Consider the following 19,116-nt stretch of genomic DNA (forward strand, 5'->3'; position numbering starts at 1 on the left):
ACTCATTGCAGGACCTGTCTTCCTTGAGTGTTGAACCAACCTCCCTTCAGAGAATGGGGCAGTCCCCACCACTGTTGATCCACATTGAGGGCAAGGTCCTGAAGGGCCCACAAGAGGATCCACTATGTTGTTCCTGATGGAGATGACCAGTGACAGTGGAGAGAGGGATCTGTTAGAGGTCTAAGGGCCTCATACTTTTATGTCTAGAGCTCTACCACTACCCCATTTCCTGGGCCACTGTACTGGATTTTTAAAAACAACCATTTTGTCATTTTTTTTTCTGCCATTTGTTCTAGAGTTAAGGTCCAATTGAGCAAGTAAATGTATCTATGCTATATTAGAGAAAATGAGAATCAGATGGATGTTAACTCTTGAAACTACTTAAACATCTGTAGTAGGAGAGAAAACAACTTGCAATCCAAATACCAACAGATTTTTCACAATAGGGAGTGATAGCAACTCCCTCAGAAAGAAATTGGGTACCATTTGAAAGGGATGATAAACTATCACATAGCACTTATCTACCATGTCAATTACTTAAAATCTTTTCCAGAAAATTGGTTCTGATATTTAATTTAATTGGCTAGTCCCAAAACAGAGTTGTGGATAACATTTTTAAAAGTCACCATCATAGCCTGTGTGCTGCAGGAAGTGAGCTTTACTGTAACTAACTTTCCTTTCCTTTCCTTTCCTTTCCTTTCCTTTCCTTTCCTTTCCTTTCCTTTCCTTTCCTTTCCCTTCCCTTCTCTTCTCTTCTCTTCTCTTCCTTTCTTTTTCCTCCAGGGTTATCGCTGGGGCTTGGTGCACTACAAATCAACTGCTCCTGGAGGCCATTTTCTCTACCTTTCTTTGTTGTTATTGTTGATGTCGTTATTGTTGTTACTGGATAGGGCAGAGAAATTGAGAGAGGAGGGGAAGACAGAGAGAGGGAGGGAAAGATAGACACCTGCAGACCTGCTTTACCACTTGTGAAGCGGGCCCCCTGAAGGTGGGGAGCCAGAGGTTCCAATCAGGATCTTTACGCAAGTCCTTGTGCTTCACACCATGAGTGCTTAACCCGGTATGCCACCACCCGGCCCCCTGGAACTTTCTTTAGCATACTTCTGGCACCAATGCCTTCTTTTCTATTCACTGTATATATTTTCAAGCTTTATCTGTTGCCTGCCTCATCCTCCATGACTAGAATACCTGGGAGGCAAGTAACAATCCCGAACTTAGAGATGATTCAAGCTGGAAGAACCTTCACCACCTATGTCAACAACTCCAGAAAGCCAGGTGGGCTCCAGGCACCATGGGTCTGGACTTGAGTCCTATTTCTCTTGCAGTTCTTTTCATTTCCCTGTTCTCCGTGTGTTGACCCCAGTCAAGAGCTGGTTGTAAATAGGTTGATGCATCCTAGGCAGGTCTGCAGGTGTCTATCTTTCCTCCTCTGTTTTCCCCTCCTCTCTCAGAAATGGCTTGACTATTTTTTTTCAAGTTCATGTGTGTTCAATTCTCTATGTTCCACACATGAGTGAAACCATAGTGGTAGTTGTTCTTCACTTCCGTCCTTCCTTCACTAAGTACAGTCACTTCCAGTTCCACCCATTTTGTCCTGAAGGACACAATATCAACTTTTTAATTGCAGTGTAGTAATCCAATTGAGTATATGTCCCATAACATTATTATTATTATTATTATTATTATTATTATTATTATTATTATTATTAGACTCTGGGGTTATCTCTGGAGCTCAGTATTGGTAATAAGAAGCCACTGCTCTTGGCAACCATTTTTTCCATTTTCATTGGATAAGGCAGAGAGAAACTGAGAGGGTAGGGAGCTAGAGAAGGAGAGAGAAAGATAGATACCTGCAGACCTGCTTCACCACTTGTGAATCGAGCCCCCTGCAGGTGGGGAGCCCCTGGCTCCAACAGGGATCCTTGAGCGAGCAGATCCTTGTATTTGTACTTAACCCGGTGTGCCACCACCCGGCCCCCTCCAATAACTTATCTATCCAGTCATTTGTAGATGGGCATTTAGATTGCTTCCACATTTTCCTCTGCCCCATCTTGCTGCTGCCTCTTTCATCCCAAGTGTGATTCTTCTCAAGCCTCCTGCCTGCCCCTCTCCATCTCAGTGTCTGCTTTTCAAGGAACCTCATGTGCATCAAGAAGTGAAGAAATCAGGGGGGATAAGCAGTGGTGCACCCAGTTAGGTTGCACATACTACCATGTACAAGGACCCGGACTTAAGCCCCACTCTCCACCTGCAAGGGGATGTTTCATGAGCGGTAAAGTAGGACTGTAGGTGTCTTTCTCTCTCCTATTTATCTCCTCTTCCCTCTCAATTTCTCTTCTGTCAAATGAAACAAGAAAGGAAAAAAAAAACCCTAGAAAATATGGTCATTCTGAGCGGCAGCTTTTTTTACTTTAAAATATACTTAATATTTTTTCTTTTTAAATTTTTATTTATAAAGTGGAAATATTGATAAGACCATAGGATAAGAGGGGTACAATTCCACACAACTCCCACCACCAGAACTCCATATCCCATCCCCTGATAGCTTTCCTTTCTTTGTCCCTTTGAGAGTATGGACCCAGGGACATTATGGGGTACAGAAGGTAGAAGGTCTGGCTTCTGTAATTGCTTCCTCATTGAACATGGGCATTGGCAGGTCGATCCATACTCCTAGCCTGTCTCTCTCTTTCCCTAAAGGGGAGGAGAGAAGCAGAACTTTAGTGCTGGCACCAAGTCCCAGTGATAACCCTGGTGGCAGTAAAAAATAATAATAAAGTGAAGAAATCTTCCTCAGTTATCTTTCCTCTCACATTTCAATGCAATTTGGTGTCCTATTATTCCTCATAGGGAGACCAGGACTGTCATGATTGGCTTAGATCAAATAGGACTTGCTACTGGAGCAGGGGACTGGGGCCAAACTCCTCTAATTCTTGTGCAGCAGGAGTTAGTTATGTGTGATCAGTGAAGATGCAAAAAAAAAAAAAGGATGTTGGATTGGCAACCAACAGTGTCTGGAGCATCAGTAACTTTTGCCTGTAGATTGACCTTTTTCTTACTTACAGTAAGAACTACCAGTCATCTTCCTCCAAGACTGCCTTATTCATATCATGTCATGCATGTGACTAACATGCAGTTATCTATTTGAGGATAAGAGAGACCACAAACACTGGGTTTTATTATACCAGAGAATGTACTCAAGAGACACATTACTGTGTATTCTTTTCTTAAGGAGAAGGGAATGTGAGACAAGTGGGAAAAGTGCCCATATCTTGTGTTCCAAATTAACAGAAATTGGACCCACTCCAACAATGAAAACAGAACCAGAGCAATGCAGAAAAGTTTCAGCCACCCCACCAATGTGTCCTGGAGCTCCGCTTCCCCAGAGACCCACCCTACTAGGGAAAGAGAGAGGCAGGCTGGGAGTATGGACCGACCAGTCAACGCCCATGTTCAGCGGGGAAGCAATTACAGAAGCCAGACCTTCCACCTTCTGCAACCCACAAGTACCCTGGGTCCATGCTCCCAGAGGGATAGAGAATGGGAAAGCTATCAGGGGAGGGGGTGGGATATGGAGATTGGGTGGTGGGAATTGTGTGGAGTTGTACCCCTCCGACCCTATGGTTTTGTTAATTAATCCTTTCTTAAATAAAAAAGAGGGGAAAAAAAGCTTCAGCCAATCTCCTAAAAATATTACTAGAATCCCAGTGCTGGTAGTCATGCATCTTTGTTCAATTTGAGTGTGTTTAACTCTGGTAGGCCTTTGTGCAAGTCTTGTAACTTTTTCATGCTTCAAGATTTTTTGGCTACTTACCAGGGTCAGAGAAAGGTTGACCCTTGAAAAGCATTTGGAACAAAAAGCCCAACAGGATCTGACTAAATGAAGCATTTGATTAGTTATCACTAACCGCATGGTGCAACTATTATCTCATTGTTTCTAAACTTGGCTTGCTTTTGTTCTTGGCTGGAGCCCTCAGAGCTCTGGCAAAATAGCAAGGGTTCCTGTGTGCTCTGGCCTCCCTAAGGCCCTCACAGTGAACTAGAATCTCAGTTTCCAGGAAAGAAAGGTCTTTAAGATCAGCAGGAGAAAAAGCTTGGGTACAACCACGAGGATACACAGTATATACTGTGCACACGCATGACAGGGACTATATATTGGTTGCTCTTCCTGTAGCTGGAAGCCCTTCTTTCATCTCCAAGGCTAATATTCCAGTCTAAGGCCTGGCAATGATGCCAATCCTTTGGTCAATTATATGAGAGTAGATGAAAGGTTTCCTCCTCATGTACACAGCCTTCTTTGACTTGAAGCATGGGACAAGGGTATTACTCCCAGCAGATGTTTTAGGGGTAAACCAGAATTCTAGAAGACAAAGCCCCCTGCCAATGTGCCAACTATTGATATTATCAGTGACTAAGAAGAGAGTGGGGAGGCAATCCAATGACACCACCTTCTGTGGTGGACCAGATGCACCATCTTTAAAGTTGGTATCTCAAGAAGCTCATTGGGAAGAAAGGATAAAAGGGTCAAAATAGCCTCTGCTGGTCCCTGAGCAGAACTCCCCCTCCCTGGTTGAGGGCTGGGATTTTCTCTGGGAAATCACCCCATAGCAGTTGGATGGAGACCTATCTCTGAAGACAGTCTTATAAAAAATGATACTAAAAAACCCAGCCAAATGCAAACTAGTGCAGCCGCTATGAAAAACATTATAGAGAATCTTTAAACAAATAACAATGGAAATACCTTATGGTCCACCAATACCACTCCTAGGATTTAGCCAAAGGACATGAAAACACTAATTCAAAGGGACATATGTATCTACTAGGTTCATAGCTGCATATTCACAATAGCCAAAATATGGAAGTGACCTAAGTGCATTAACAAATGACTAGATAAAGAAATTATGGGATATATACTCCATGGAGTACTGCTCTGTCATCCAAAAAGACAATATTGTGTCCTTCAGGGCAAAATGAATGGAACTGGAGGTGACTATGCTCAATAAAGTAATTAAGGTAGTGAAAGACAACTACCTGACAGTTTTGCTCATATGTGGAATATAGAGAATTGAATCCCATTTCAAAAAGTAAGAGAGAAAGTAACCAACCTGTCTCTAAGACTTTGAGAGAAGTCTAGTGGTTATTACTATTGAGGAAGCAGTGAAGACATAGAAGTTTGGTAGTGAGTGTGGTGTGGAACTAAAACCATGTTATCCTATATTCATGTAGATCACTAAAAGAATTTAAAATAGGCAGCCCTGAAGGTAGTACAGTGGCTGGAGCTTGAGACTTAAAAGCAAGAATTTAAAATAAATAACTACCAGCAGACAGCAAACAAACAAAAAAATGTCCCAATCATATACTAGTTATCCTCCTCTGCAAAAGCACAAGACTTTGGGATACAAGTTGCTTGTTTCCTCATTACCACATTAAATGATTCTTGTCTCAGACCTGTTCTGAACTTCTGCTTCTCTCATTGGGAGTAGTGTGATAGTAACCACATTACAACCCAAGGTGGGGACTTTCAACTCATGGGGCACACTCTTTATAAGACAGTTTCAGCCAGAGAGTCTGCTGTTTCCTCTCTTTGTTCCATTTTTCTGTCAGCCACTAAATCTAGGTAATGTTCTCTCATATCTATTTCCACAGTTTGCATCTGGCAAAAAAGGAAAAATTAAGTTTTTCCTCCTTCAAACTCAAATACAATTGTCAAGATGCAGAAGGTGGTGTTTGTTATGGCTTCCTTCAACTTTCCCTATTCTGATTTGCATGTCCTTTTCCCCCTTGTTCTCCAGTGTCTTCAAAGATTTCACCCACTACAGTAACTTCAGGTTTCACCTCCTAGCAATCATTACAAATATACTCCCCTTCATCTCTCCTACTGAATTTCAAAGGGTTTTAGCAGACAGAGAGAGAGAGAGAGAGAGAGAGAGAGAGAGAGAATACTGGTGCTCCCTCCAGTGCCATAGGAACCAGGCTTGAACCTGAGCCACTCACATGGTAAAGCAGATACACTGTCCAGGTGAGCTATCTTGTTGGCCCCCTACATTGCAATCTTAGCATGATCAAAATTAAACTTTTCTCGCTGTACCTGGCTCCTCGTCTACACCAGCCCAAAATCAACCAGAGAAGCAGAATCATCTGAGGACATGTGCGCATGCGCTTGTGGGCGTGTGTGCATGCGTGCACAGGCCACTATGGATTCCTTACAGGGAATTGTTCTCCAATTGTGAACACTTACTGACTACAACTGTCTCTAAGTAAATCCTGGAGGTTGTAGTTCACAGGGCAGGCAGTAGGGAAGGAAGATGTATCGTGGGTCCAGGGACGAAATTAAGGGGGGCTGAAATTGAGAAGTATCAGCGAAGCCCCATGAAGAGGCGCTGGCATTTTAGGTTTTGTTCCAGGTATCCAGCAGAAGTGCCCATGTCTATCATGTGCCTTTGTCCTAGGTGTTGAAGTTGCTGGAGGGTCAGAGAAAGGACAGTTGCAGATCCAGCTGCTGCTGCATACTAACCAGGTAAGTCAGTTGACTGGCTACTGCATGCGTGAGACACAAAATGGCCACGACCTCTGTTTCAACCTTCAAATCGTCGAGAATCTCCCTTGTGGCTCACCCTAACTGGAAACAAACAAGACAGTGAATTCCGGGAAGTAGAGCTCAGCCTAGCCAAATGGAGCTTTATGAAACTAAATACTAAAATCCACCACTGAATCTATGAATGAAGATGACACCAAAGTCCTGCTTCGAGCGTGATATAACAACCCTGCGTACAAATAGAAAAACCAAATTCTAGCCCTTTCCCCAGAAGAGAATACAAAGTCCTTTTTTTTTTATTTTTTTATCTTGAATGGTACTCATTATTTTCCAGGGTAATTTATACACTTCCTTTGGTATTTTTTTTTCTTTCCCATTGCAGTTATCACTGAGGCTCAGTGCCTGCATGATTACTCTGGTGGGCTTCTTTTTTTACATGGTGAGAGACCGAAAGGGAGAGAGAGCTAATAGGAAGAGAGAGATAGGGAGGCAGAGAGAAGGAGAGACACCATCGCTTCCCTTCATGGCTGGTGAAGCTTCCCTGTTACAGAAACTCCCATGTGCTGGGGCGGAGCTTGAGCCCTGGGTCCTCAAGTATTGTAAAGTAGGCACTCTTCAGAGCGAATTAGCTCCTAGCAACCTCTTTTGACATAACATAAATTTCGCACTGTAAAACTATGTATTATTGCTGTCTCTCATGTTAGATGATAAACAAATGAGAAAAGGAAGAAAACAAAAATATCTGGTGAATCCATAAACAAGGACCATGGGAAATAGCACGGTAGTTCACAGAACAGACTTTCATGCCTGAAACTCTGAGGTCTCTGATTCAATCACTACTGTAAACCAGAACTAAGTGGTGCTCTGGTAAAATTAAAAATTAAATTAAATTAAATACTAATGATATATAAACAACCTTTGTATTAAACAAGAAAGAAATATAACTATTACAGCTGTTGTTTCTGCCATGGTTATCTGGTCATAGCTGACATTTCTTTCTTTTTATTTTTATATTGCCGCCACTGGGGCTCGGTGCTAGCACTATGAATCCACTACTCCTGGAGATTGTTTTTTCCTTTTTTTTTCTTTCTATTTTATTAGGACATAGAGAAATTGAGAAGGGAGGGGGAGATAGAGAGGGGAAAAGAGTGACACCTGCAGAGCTGTTTCACCACTTATGAAGTGTCACCTCTGCTGGTGAGAAGGGGCTCAAATCCAGGTCCTTGAGCGTGGTAACATATGCCTGGCCCCCTATAACTGACATTTCTAACTACCTTCTTACCATATTCTACCACTGCAGATTCTGCCAGTAAGCACCATAGCTACTGGTCATGGTCCTTTGTTTATTGAAGAAGGCTCAGGGCAAGACAGAGCAAGTGCCTATCCAGCTGCCACTCACAGTAACGAGGTATGTCAGCAGACCAATTACATTTATCAGCCACAAAATGCTTATGGCCTCCCTTCCAGCCTTCATTCTCCCAAGAGTCACTCTTGAGGCCAACCCTAACTGGAAAGTGAACTTGGAGATATGTAGCTTTTTATTATTTTTTTATGAGGTGCTGGGGAATCAAACTGCAGGCATATATGGTTTGAGGCTTCAAGTTCCTGGTCTAACATCCAAGTCCTTGATCCACCTGGAATTTACTTTTGTGTTTGGTGAAATATAGTGGTTCAGTTTCATTCTTCTGCATGTTTCAACCCATTTTTTCCAACACCATTTGTTGAAGAGACTCATCACGATATAAATTTCTCCTCTGTACCATGGAAGTACACTTCTGTAAAACACTGTGGTGAAGAAAAAATAGCCATGGTTCCTGTGTTGGCTCTATCTTTTCCTCCCAGCTGAATCAAAAGTGCTAACTCTGAAATGGAATGAAGTTTCTTCTTTTCCTTCAAGCAGTGGTGATATTTAGGTTGACATGCTAACTTCCAAGCATGTGGCAGTTGAACTCAAAGATTTCTTAATATTTTTTTTCTATTTTTCCCCCTTTTGTTGCCCTTGTTGTTTTATCATTGTTGTGGTAATTATTGTTGTTGCCATTGATGTCGTTGTTGTTGGATAGGACAGAGAGAAATGGAGAGAGAAGGGGGAAGACAGAGAGGGGAAGATAAAGACACCCGCAGACCTCCTTCACCACTTGTGAAATGACCCCCTGCAGGTGGGAAGCCGGGGGCTTGAACCTGGATCCTTATACCAGTCTGTGCGATTCACGCCATGTATGCTTAACTCACTGTGCTACCGCCTGACTCCCCTTAATATTTATTTTCTTTATTGAGAAAGAGAGAAAAGAAAAGAATGAGAACCAGAGTATCACTCTAGCACATGTAACACTGAGGATGGGACTCAGGACCTCAAGCTCCTAAATTGATACCATTGTGTCACCTCTTGTGACATTGAACTGGAAGTCTTTCATTTCATTTTTTTTTTAATCACTGCATTGTATTTCTCAATTCTCCCTGTAGCTTCCTATTCCTACTCTATAAAAGCATTTTCCTTGACTCTTTTTATTGAACAGCACAAACAGGCATTTTCTAAAGTTGTCTTATCTTTTTAAATATATTTATTTATTCCCTTTTGTTGCCCTTGTTGTTTTATTGTTGTAGTTATTATTGTTGTTGTTATTGATGTCACTGTTGTTGGATAGGACAGAGAGAAATGGAGAGAGGAGGGGAAGACAGAGGGGGGAGAGAAAGACACTTGCAGACCTGCTTCACCGCCTGTGAAGCGACTCCCCTGCAGGTGGGGAGCTGGGGGCTTGAACCGGGATCCTTATGACAGTTCTTGTGCTTTGAGCCACCTGTGCTTAACTCTCTGCGCTACCACCCGACTCCCTGTCTTGTTTTTATGTAGCTTATTCTTTTTGTAAAAGGGACATTTTCTTTTCTTTCTTTCTTTCTTTCTTTCTTTCTTTCTTTTTTTTTTTTTTTTTACCAGAGTACTGCTCAGCTCTGGCTTATGGTGGTGTGGAGGATTGAATGGACCATTCTAATTGTCCAGAAACAAGATATTATGGGATGAATTCATAACCTTTCCTCTGCACTTTCCCTCTGCCCTCACCCCTCCTTTTTTATAATGGAAATGGGGTCCATTTCACCATTTCACCACCGAGGCCACTTTTCTCACTCAGATTAAGAGGGAGAGACAGAAAGGCACTCTCCACTGCCATAGCAACCATCCCATATTGGGCTGGCCTTCAAACCTGGTCTTGTGCATGGCAGTGTAGGCAGCCTACCTGGTCAGCTATCTGACCTCTTTGTCCCACCCCCATCCCTCATTCCCCACCCCCATCCTTTGTAACAGGCCTGGGATCATCATTGCCATCATTGCCACCATCTTTATTATCTGATTGAGGAAAGAAAGCAACTCTTCAAAAACAAGTGCAATGCTTCTCCTCAATCAAGCAGACTTAGGTTCTAGGAGAAAGTCAGGTGTTCCTTCTCAGCCCAGTGATAGAACTTCTGCTGGACTTCATGAGGAGAGTTTATTTCATAGATCACAGGACAGGCTGGACCTCAGATTTGGGCTGTACTTTTCACCCCTGCTCCTGGGTCTCCAACAGTGCTTCTCAACAGGGAGCAAATTTCCCTCTGTAGAACAGCTGACAACATCCGAAGACTTTGGTTGTCAACTGGGAAAGAGGGGTGCGACTGGTATCTGATGTACAGAAATCAGATATGCTGCTGAACAGCCTTCAGCAGAGGACAGTCACCCTCCCCAACAAATAACATCCAGTCCCAAATGTCATTGGTGCTTTGCCAGGCTAGCTTTGCGGGTGGGAGACAGACGACCAGGGACTCATGGCTGAGCTGAGACGCAGTTCAATCTTTATTGATGAGCGGGGATGCAGTGCAAGCTAGCTAGCTCTAATCACAATCCTGTTGTATATATATATATCTCCTGAGGCGGAAGTGTCAGGTCAGAAGAGGATGTACATAGGATAGGGGGTGGGGAGAAGAAAAAAGCGCTAACCAGTGGGGATTAAATCAGTGTGAACAAAACAATGATTATGTAAACAGACCACAAGCAATGCAACAGAAGGGGTCTTAGAAGCAGAATTTAGAAGCAGACAAACAGTGCTTAGGTTGAAAATGCCTGGCTTAGAACCTACCCCATTCTAAACCTGCACTTGACTGTGGGGGCAAAATTATGTTTCTGGTCAAATTCCAGCCCGCATCTGTAAAGATTCTAGTTTCATCAGCCAGGGGTCCAGTCTGGTTACAGTTATTTTCAGGAAGTTGTCACAGATGGCTCTTGTGTGTAATAGGGTTGAGAGCCACTTCCTGGACGGTTTTCTGTGCACGGGGCCAATATAAGGGACAGACCCCACTTGATTTGTGAGCAGGAAGTATTTATGAAGGGGTGTTGGCTCTTAGAGGAGATAGCTGTGGCAGAGAAACCCACAGGAGGCAGAAGGCTCCCAGATGCTGGAGAAGAAGGAAGTTCAAGTTAGAGAAAGCTGACTGAGAGGGAACACTTGAGAAACACCATACTTCTTTTTTTATATTAGTGAATTAATAGTGATTTACAAGATTATAAGTTATTAGGGGTCGACTTCCTCACCAGTTCCATCACCAAAGTTCTGTGCCCCCCTCCCCTAAGGTCTTAGAGACAGGTTGACTACTTTTTTTTTTTTTTGCAAGTTCATGTGTTTCAAATTTCTGTATTCTACATGAGTGAAACCACCAGGTAGTTGTCTTTCACCTCCTCACGGACTTCACTAAGCATCATCACTTCCAGTTCCAACCATTTTGTCCCAAAGGATATAATATTGTTTTTTTTAACTGCTGAGTAGTACCCCATTGAATATATCAATATACTCCATGACTTCTTTATCCAGCCCATAGGCATTTAGGCTACTTTCAGATTTTGGCTATTGTGAATAATATAGGTATGAACGGGGTGGGGTACATATGGCCCTTCGAAGTAGTGTTTGCATGTCCTTGGCCCGAGACACCACACTTGCTTTTAAGCATTGTTTGCTTTGAGCAAACCTCAATCAGATGATGATGATGATTCCAGGAATTCTAGATAAAAGGGTCCATGTTCCCTGGTAGCCTCTCTGACAGGCCAGGGAGAACTGCAAGGAGAAAGGAAGCCTTCCATAATGGGGGGTGGTCCTGCCAAGGCCCTATGAACCCAGATGGTGGATTTGCCCACACTTGACAATCTGATAAAACAGCCCTGATTGGAGTTTGTTTTAGCTAAGAAAGTGGTGAGGTTCTGCTTTCTGGGTTAAAATACAGGGATTTTTTTTTTTTTTTTGAGCAAGCCTGGAATAAGAAACCAGACTCGTCCTGCAGGCACCCTAGAAATCCTATCGTGATGCCAGACCACAGGGTGGAGGCTCTGGGCTGCTTGCTGGTGGTGTCCTTGGGGTGGTGAACAACCCAGGAATTGGCTGCGGGGAAACAGCAACAGCTGAAGTCCCAAGGGTGTGGGGAAGACAAGGAACTTTCTGTGCCTGATGCTGGCCCATCAGCTGACCTTGGAAAGCTAACCTCAAGCCCCATCCCAAACCGCAAAGCAGCAAACACGCAGACACTCGGTCCAGCCCTTGATTCATTCCCGTAGGAAACAGGGAAAGGAAAAAAAAAAAAAAGCTGTAGTTTGGACTTAGATGCCAGCAGCAGAACCACATACCTAAGTTCACCCCTACCCCCCACCCCCTACCCCCGCCGCTGTTCCTGTCACACAGAGCCTGGACTTTTTTCCTCGGTTAAAATGGACATCATAATAATACCGAACTTGAAGTGGTGGTGAGGGTCAAACCAATCATAATCGGCCGCAGAAGGGTCACTCTGGATCCCCTTGGTTGCCCTCCCCCCCCCCTTTTTTTTCCTAAGCTACTTCTGCAGTTTTCTGACAGAGGCTCGGGATCTGGGAGGCGGTTGCTCGCCAGGGTGTGCAAGAGCACAGAACAGGAGAACCGAGACTGACATTAGGACACTCGGGGCTGGTTAGGGTTCGCAGCGGGTGACCTCGCCCTGAGTCTCTGCAGTGCGGTAGGGGACGTGGGGGGCGGGGGACTGAGTCCTCCAGCACGCCCGCGTCGGGGGCGGAGGTAGGCGTGCCGGCGCGTGTGGAAGGAGGAGTCTCCCAATTCGGTCTCGGCCCGCCAGCTGCGCGCCCTGAGTCCGCTGCGTCTCCTCCCGCCCCCTGGAAGCGCGCTGCGAGCGGAGCCCAGCGGAGCAGAGCTGAGCGCCCTGGCGCTATGGGGAGCCCCGCGCTGCTGCCGCTGCTGCTACTGTTCCTGCCGTTCGTCCAGCCGAGCCACGGCTTCCCAGGTAGGGTCGGAGGCGGGGTCGCCTCCCCAGAGGGGCGCTGGGGACCCAGGGGAGTGCTGGGGGACGCCCTTTGTTGGCGCAAAAGTTGTCTCTGGCCGCCCCAGGGGTCCAGAGACCTCTGGGGTCCAGCGGGACTCGCGTCTTGGTACCCGGGAGAGCAGACCCTTAGCGGGGGGGTCAGGGGCGCCGCGCCAGGAGCCCGCGTCCCCTTCTGGGGCGGCGGATCCAGGGAGCCCGTCAAACCCAGGTTGGCGCTGGAGGCAAGTGAAGTTTGGCCGCGGGCTAGGTTCTCACCCCCCACTTTTGTCTTTTTCACTGGGTTAAGGCGGCCGGGACGCCTCTTCCTAGGAGCTCTCTCCCACTCAAGGTCCCAGGACACCTCCCCCACCCGGGCTGCAGGGCACGAGCCACAACAGTGACTCTCGTGTGGTCAGCATTGGCTGAGCCTCTCCTATCCCCCACCCCCTGGAGATTCCGAGAAATCTGCGTCTTTGGGAGCGAGCTGCCCGCTGAGCGTGATGACATGTGGCATGCTCTCCAATTGTACCCGGGATGCGGGGGCCGCACACGGGCCACTCTGCCAGGGAAGGGGCGTGGCTTGTTGCTGGAGGGTGTGGTCTCTGGCGTCTTAGGGAACCTTGGTGTTGATTAACCATCTCCAGGTGTGGGGTAAACCCTTTGAAAAGCTCGAGAGAGCTGCCTCTTTCTAGGAGTGTTATTTTAGCCAAGAGAGCCACAGGGTTATAGCTTTGTTGTCCTACGATGGAGGGGAAGTTCTGGGGCGAGTTTTGATTTTGCTTAAATGGGAAAGGGTGGGGGGGAGGTGGACTATGGGGCGTGAACTTGGCTTTGCATTTCAACACTGCCTACAGTTTGCTTGGCAAAACAACAACAACAACAACAACAACAAAACCAAAAACGAAAACTTTCTCAGACTTCTTGAGAATTTTGGAGGGAGGGACGTGGGGACATAGGACTTTGGTGGAGGGTGTGGTGACTTGCACACACCGTGTGGGTGTGATATCACAGTCCTGACTTTTTTTAGTAGGGTCGGCAGCCCTCTTTTTAAAAATAAAATTTAAAATTTTATTATTGGATAGAGAAATTGAGAGGGGAGGTGGGAGGGAGGGAAAGAGGCAAAGAGAGACACCTGCAGCCCAGCGGTAGTGCAAAGAACAAGGATCCCTGTTAAAGCCCCCAGCTCCCCACCTTTGGGGGGGTAGCTTCGCCAGCGGTGGAGCAGGTCTGTAGGTGTCTATCTTTCTCTCTCTCTGTATTCCCCGTCTCTCTGGCGCTCTCTGTCCTATTCAACGACAGCAGCTGCAACACCAATAACAATAACAGCAACAATGGAAAAAAGATGGCTTCCAGGAGCAGTGGGTTGGTAGTGCAGGCACCGAGTCCCAGCAATAACCCTGGAGGCAAAAAAAAAAAAAAAAGTCTATTCCTAAATAAACTCTTGAAACCTTATTTACATCTGAGATTTTGGAAGTTCACTCCACCATCTTCTACAAGCAGGGCTGAAGATAGGGGATGAGGGCTCGGTCACTAAGAAAAGCTCACGAACAGTGTGCTTTCCATCAGTCAGGAAAAGCAAGTAAAGTTTGCAAAAAGTTGAACCAGTCTCCTTCAGCCAAACTGTCTCCTGAAATGCCACATTTGGATGTAAGTATTGGGAACTGAGCGCACCAGGCTCAGGATAGGCAATTAAAGTCTCACCAGGGGCAGGTGAGACTAGAGATTTGTTTGGATTTCAACCATGTAATCAGTTGACAAAATTACTCTGGTGGCAAAGGAGAATGCCAGGGCGAGCAGGATGCTGTCATCACTGCTAACACCTGGCTGGCAGGAGCTCTTTAGTGCTGCTCATTTCACAGAGCTGTGAAGTGAAGGGGCCGTCAGAATCCATTGCTCCAGCAGCATATTCAGATCTTCCCAGCCCCTCTGGGCCGGCAAGATAGCTCACCTGGATAGTGTACTGCACTTCCACCTCTCCCCGTCTTTTAAATTTTATTTATTTATTGCCACCACAGTTATCACTGGGGCTCGATGTTGACAATCCACTGCTCCTGGCGGCCACCCCCCCCCCCGTTTATTGGATAGGATAGAGAGAAATTGAGAGAAGAGGGGGAGATAGGGAGAGAGGTGGGGTAGATAGCATAATAGTTATGCAAAGAGATTCTCATGCCTGAGGCCCTGAAGTCCCAGGTGAACCTGCACTACCATAAACCAGAGCCTGAGCAGTGCTCTGGTAAAAAAAAAAAAAAGGGGGGGAGAGGAAGATAAACATCTGCCAACCTGCTTCACTGCTAGTGAAGCCTCCCTGCTGCAGGTGGGGAGCAGTCCCTTCTGCTTTTTCGATCTGAAAAAGTTATCTTTGGAGGGTGGTGTACCTGGTTAAGTGCACAAGGACCTGAGTTCAAGCCCCTAGCCCCCACCTGCAGGGGAAGCTTCATGGGTGGTGAAGTAGAGCTGTAGGGGTCTCCCTTTCCCTATCTCTGCCTCCCTTATCAATTTCTCTATATCTAATAAATAAGTAAATAAATAAAATTAAAGTAAGACTAAATGTCAAATAAAAAGTTACCTTTAGTGGTGTTGCCCTAGCCACGACAGAAAAATAATCACGTTTTTCATTTTTATTAGTGATTTTCTTAGTGTTGTACAAAATTAAGACTTCAGGGGTGTAATGTCACACCCACGCCCACACATGTTGTGTGAGTCACTACACCCTCCACCAAGGTTCTGTCACCTCTCCCCCCATTACCACAGTTGTCGCAAAAAGCCTAAGAGACAGTTTGAGTACTTTCTTTTCTCCTGTTTTGGTCATCTTTGTCCCACTTATGAGCAAAAACCATCCGGTTGTCCTTCACATATTTTGTTTTGAATAATCATCCCCAGTTCCATCCATTTTATTTCAAATGGTACAGTTTCATCTTTTCTGAACGCAGAGTAATGTTTCACTGGGTCTATCAATATGCCCTATAAGTTCTTTATATAGTTACTTGTCTCTGGGCATTTAGGTTGTTTCCATATTTTGACTGTTACAAATAATGCAGCTATGGGCATTATTATTTGTATAGGGATACATATATTCTTTTGAACTAGTATTTTGGTATTGCTGGATCATAAGACTTCCATTTTCATTTGCTTAAGGATTCTTCATACTGTTTTCCATCACCAACACTTGTCAGCTCTTGTTGATGTGGTTCAGTCTCACAGCTATAAGGCAGTATCCCAATGTAATTTGTTTAAAACTATGTTTATTTACTGTTAAAGCAACAGAGAAGTTGGGGGTGGGGGAGAGACCTGCTTCACTTCCCACTGCAGGTGAGGATCTTGCGGTTTGGGGGCTTGCACCTAGGTCCTTGCGCATGCTAGCATGTGTGCTGTTTTGGGAGCACTACCTTCTGGCCCTCAGTGGGGTCTTAATTTGAATTTTCCTATGATATGTGATGTGAAACATCTTCATATGTCTGTGGGGCATCTGAATGTCTTCTTTAGATAACTATTTGGATCTTTTGCCCACTTTTTTTCACTGGGTTATTTGTTGTTTAATTGTATGATTTCTTTTCAAAAATATATTTTAATGTATTTTATTTATTTTGAATAGAGACAGAGAAATTGAGAAGGAAGAGAGAGAGAGAGAGAGAGAGGGGAAGAGAGATGGACACCTATAACACTGCTTGAACCTGGTCCTCATATATTTCACCTATGTTTTCTTCTGTATACTTTATAGCTTCAGGTCTAGTATTTCAGTTTTTGATCCACTTGGAGTTAATTTCAGTACATGGTGTTAAATGATCTAGTTTCATTTTCCTACATGTGATTGTCCAGTTTGCCCAGTGCTGTTTGTTGAAGAGGCCTTCTTTTCCCCCATTGAATGATTTTGCCTCCTTTCTCATACATTAGATTTTCATATGTGTGTGTGGTTTTATTTCTGTAGCCCCTCCAGTTTTCATTACTACGACACTCTCATATTCAGTCATTTTCATTCTAACTCATTTTATGTTCTTTGGTTAAATTATGTGTTGTTGTTGTTGTCTTTTCTAAGACTTCACCACTTTGGGACTTATTCATCTAGAAAGAGGGAAAGATGTCATAGCCCCAATGTTTTCTCCACTGTAGTGGGAGTTGGGCTCCAAGCTGGGTCATGTGAATGGCAGAGTTGGCACACTGTCTATCCAAGTGAGCAGCCCGATGCAATTTACTTCATTACAAAAAAAAAAAAAAAAGAAAGAAAGAAAGAAAGTTCTGCTCAACTCTGACTTGTGGTGGTGCGGGGATTTATTGTACCTGGGACTTCAGAGCTTCAGGCATGAAAGTCTTCTGCAGAACCATTATGCATCTTCCTGTCCGTATTCCTTTTTTAAGAAGTCACAATAATCTTGGGACTGGCTGGTGGCATACCTAGTAGAGCACACACATCACTGAGCTCCAGCATCTGGGTTTAAGCCCCTGGTCCCCCACCTGCAGTGAGGAAGCTCCACAAGCATTAGAGTAGTGTTCCAGGTGTTTCTAATTTCTCTCTCTCTCTCTTTTTTTTTTTCCTCCAGGGTTATTGCTGAGGCTCAGTGCCTGCATGACGAATCTGCTGCTCCTGGAGGCTATTTTTTCCCTTTTGTTGCCCTTGTTGCCATTAATGTTGTTGTTGGATAGGACAGAGAGAAATTGAGAGAGGAGGGGAGACAGGAGGAGAGAAAGATATCTGCAGATCTGCTTCACTGCCTGTGAAGCAACCCCCCTGCAGGTGGGGAGAGCCAGGGACTCAAACCAGGGTCCTTACACCTAAGTATTTCTTCTTATCTTGGTCTGTTTCTGTCTGTCTTTCTCCCTCCCTCCGCCTCACCCTCTATGAAAAGAAAGTACAGGGGCCAGGCGATGATGCTCCTTGTTAAGTGCACACACTACACTGCTCAAGGACCCAGGTTCAAGCCCTTGGTCCTCACCCACAGGGGGAAAATTTCATGAGTACTGAAGCAGGGCTGCAGGTGTCTCTCTGTCTCTCTCCCTCTCTATCTCCCCCACCCCTCTCAATTTCTCTGTCTCTATCCAATAATATGTAAGATATATATATTGTGGTCCGGGAGGTGGCACAGTGGATAAAGCATTGGACTCTCAAGCATGAGATCCTGAGTTCAGTCCCTGGCAGCACATGTACCAGAGCGATGTCTGGTTCTTTCTCTCTCTCCTCCTTTCTCATTAATAAATAAAATATTTAATATATATAATTTAGAGATTAAAAACAAGAAAGAAAAAATAACGGCTGCCAGGAGCAGTGGAGTCATGCAGGCATTAAGCCTCAGCAACAATCTTGGTGTCAAACACAAGACAAAAAAAAATAAGATTTCTCTTCTAGAATGGATCTCTCATTCATTGGGGGTGGGTTGGGGGAGGCACTACAGTTTGCTTCCAACCTCATTTTCCAGTCCTTCTCTCCAGGTTTCCTAAAACCAGAGCAAAATAGAGCATCTGCTCTTATGGAACTTGAGTCATGTTTTCCCTCTTCTTGGTCATTCCAGTTTCCTCCACTTGGAATACTCCCCCAAGCCACCTCTCTGTTGAAATCCTACCCATCATCCTGTGCTTTCCCCACTCCGAAGAAAGTTCTTTTGATCCATGGGAAGTCTGCTGGCTTCTTTTCCACACCAGTAGCACTTAAGGATTTACTTGCGGTATTTCTTGTCCAGGCTAGGTATGACAATGGACATACTCCTGAATTCTGAGCTCTTGAAGGCCAGGGCTGTACTATGTTTACTTGCTTTTCCTGTGGTATCTAACAGAGCACCTTGAGTCATGTCGATATTTGGTCTATGTACTGCTGAAGCAAGCATGAGTCATGTTGATATTTGATCAAGCTAACACTGTCCTCTAATTCAGGTGATGGGCTGTTGGACAGAAAAGGAGCTGGGAGGAACACGAGCTCAAGAAAGCAGGGCTTTGCACCCCCCCCCCCATAACTGATACATGGGGACTATGGCTTATTGGCTATAGAGGTGGCTTTACACCCATGAGCACCCTCTGCTTAAGCAATAACTTTCTTTGCTGGGGGCTGTAGGAGGAGAGACTTTCTGTGGCCACAGGCTGGCCTTACATTCATTATTTTCCTTGGCCCCTGTGCTGCAGCCCCTTCCAAAGTGGTCGAATGGTTTCCGTAGTCAGTGCATGTATGCTCCGTCAGTTCCCCCTCTCAGGGAACCAGAATGGGTAATTGATAGTGAAGAGTTTAGCCAGCAGGTGGTTGACTTTTGCCAGGTTTTGTAGCATAGTGTGTGTCGTTTTCGACGGGTTATGTTGTTTTC

At 45.0% G+C, this 19,116-nt stretch overlaps 2 protein-coding genes across 4 annotated transcripts in view; one reads left to right on the forward strand and one right to left on the reverse strand.

The window, feature by feature from the left end:
• Positions 1-15,743, reverse strand: part of TSPAN7 (tetraspanin 7) — a 316,558-nt gene extending 300,815 nt beyond the window's left edge. Inside the window, exon 1 of the mRNA XM_060182631.1 lies at positions 15,739-15,743. The gene's annotated coding sequence lies outside the window, so the exon portion shown is untranslated. The remainder of the gene's footprint in view (positions 1-15,738) is intronic.
• SRPX (sushi repeat containing protein X-linked) overlaps positions 12,564-19,116 on the forward strand; it is a 100,527-nt gene continuing 93,974 nt past the window's right edge. Inside the window, exon 1 of one of the 3 annotated variants that reach the window (XM_060182629.1) lies at positions 12,564-12,817. In XM_060182629.1, coding sequence (XP_060038612.1) covers positions 12,745-12,817 — 73 coding nt within the window. In that variant the 5' untranslated portion in view covers positions 12,564-12,744. The remainder of the gene's footprint in view (positions 12,818-19,116) is intronic. The other 2 variants (XM_016188190.2, XM_060182630.1) reach the window with 2 other exon arrangements.

The sequence above is a fragment of the Erinaceus europaeus genome, chromosome X (genome assembly GCF_950295315.1).
Source record: "Erinaceus europaeus chromosome X, mEriEur2.1, whole genome shotgun sequence".
Lineage (NCBI taxonomy): Eukaryota > Metazoa > Chordata > Mammalia > Eulipotyphla > Erinaceidae > Erinaceus > Erinaceus europaeus.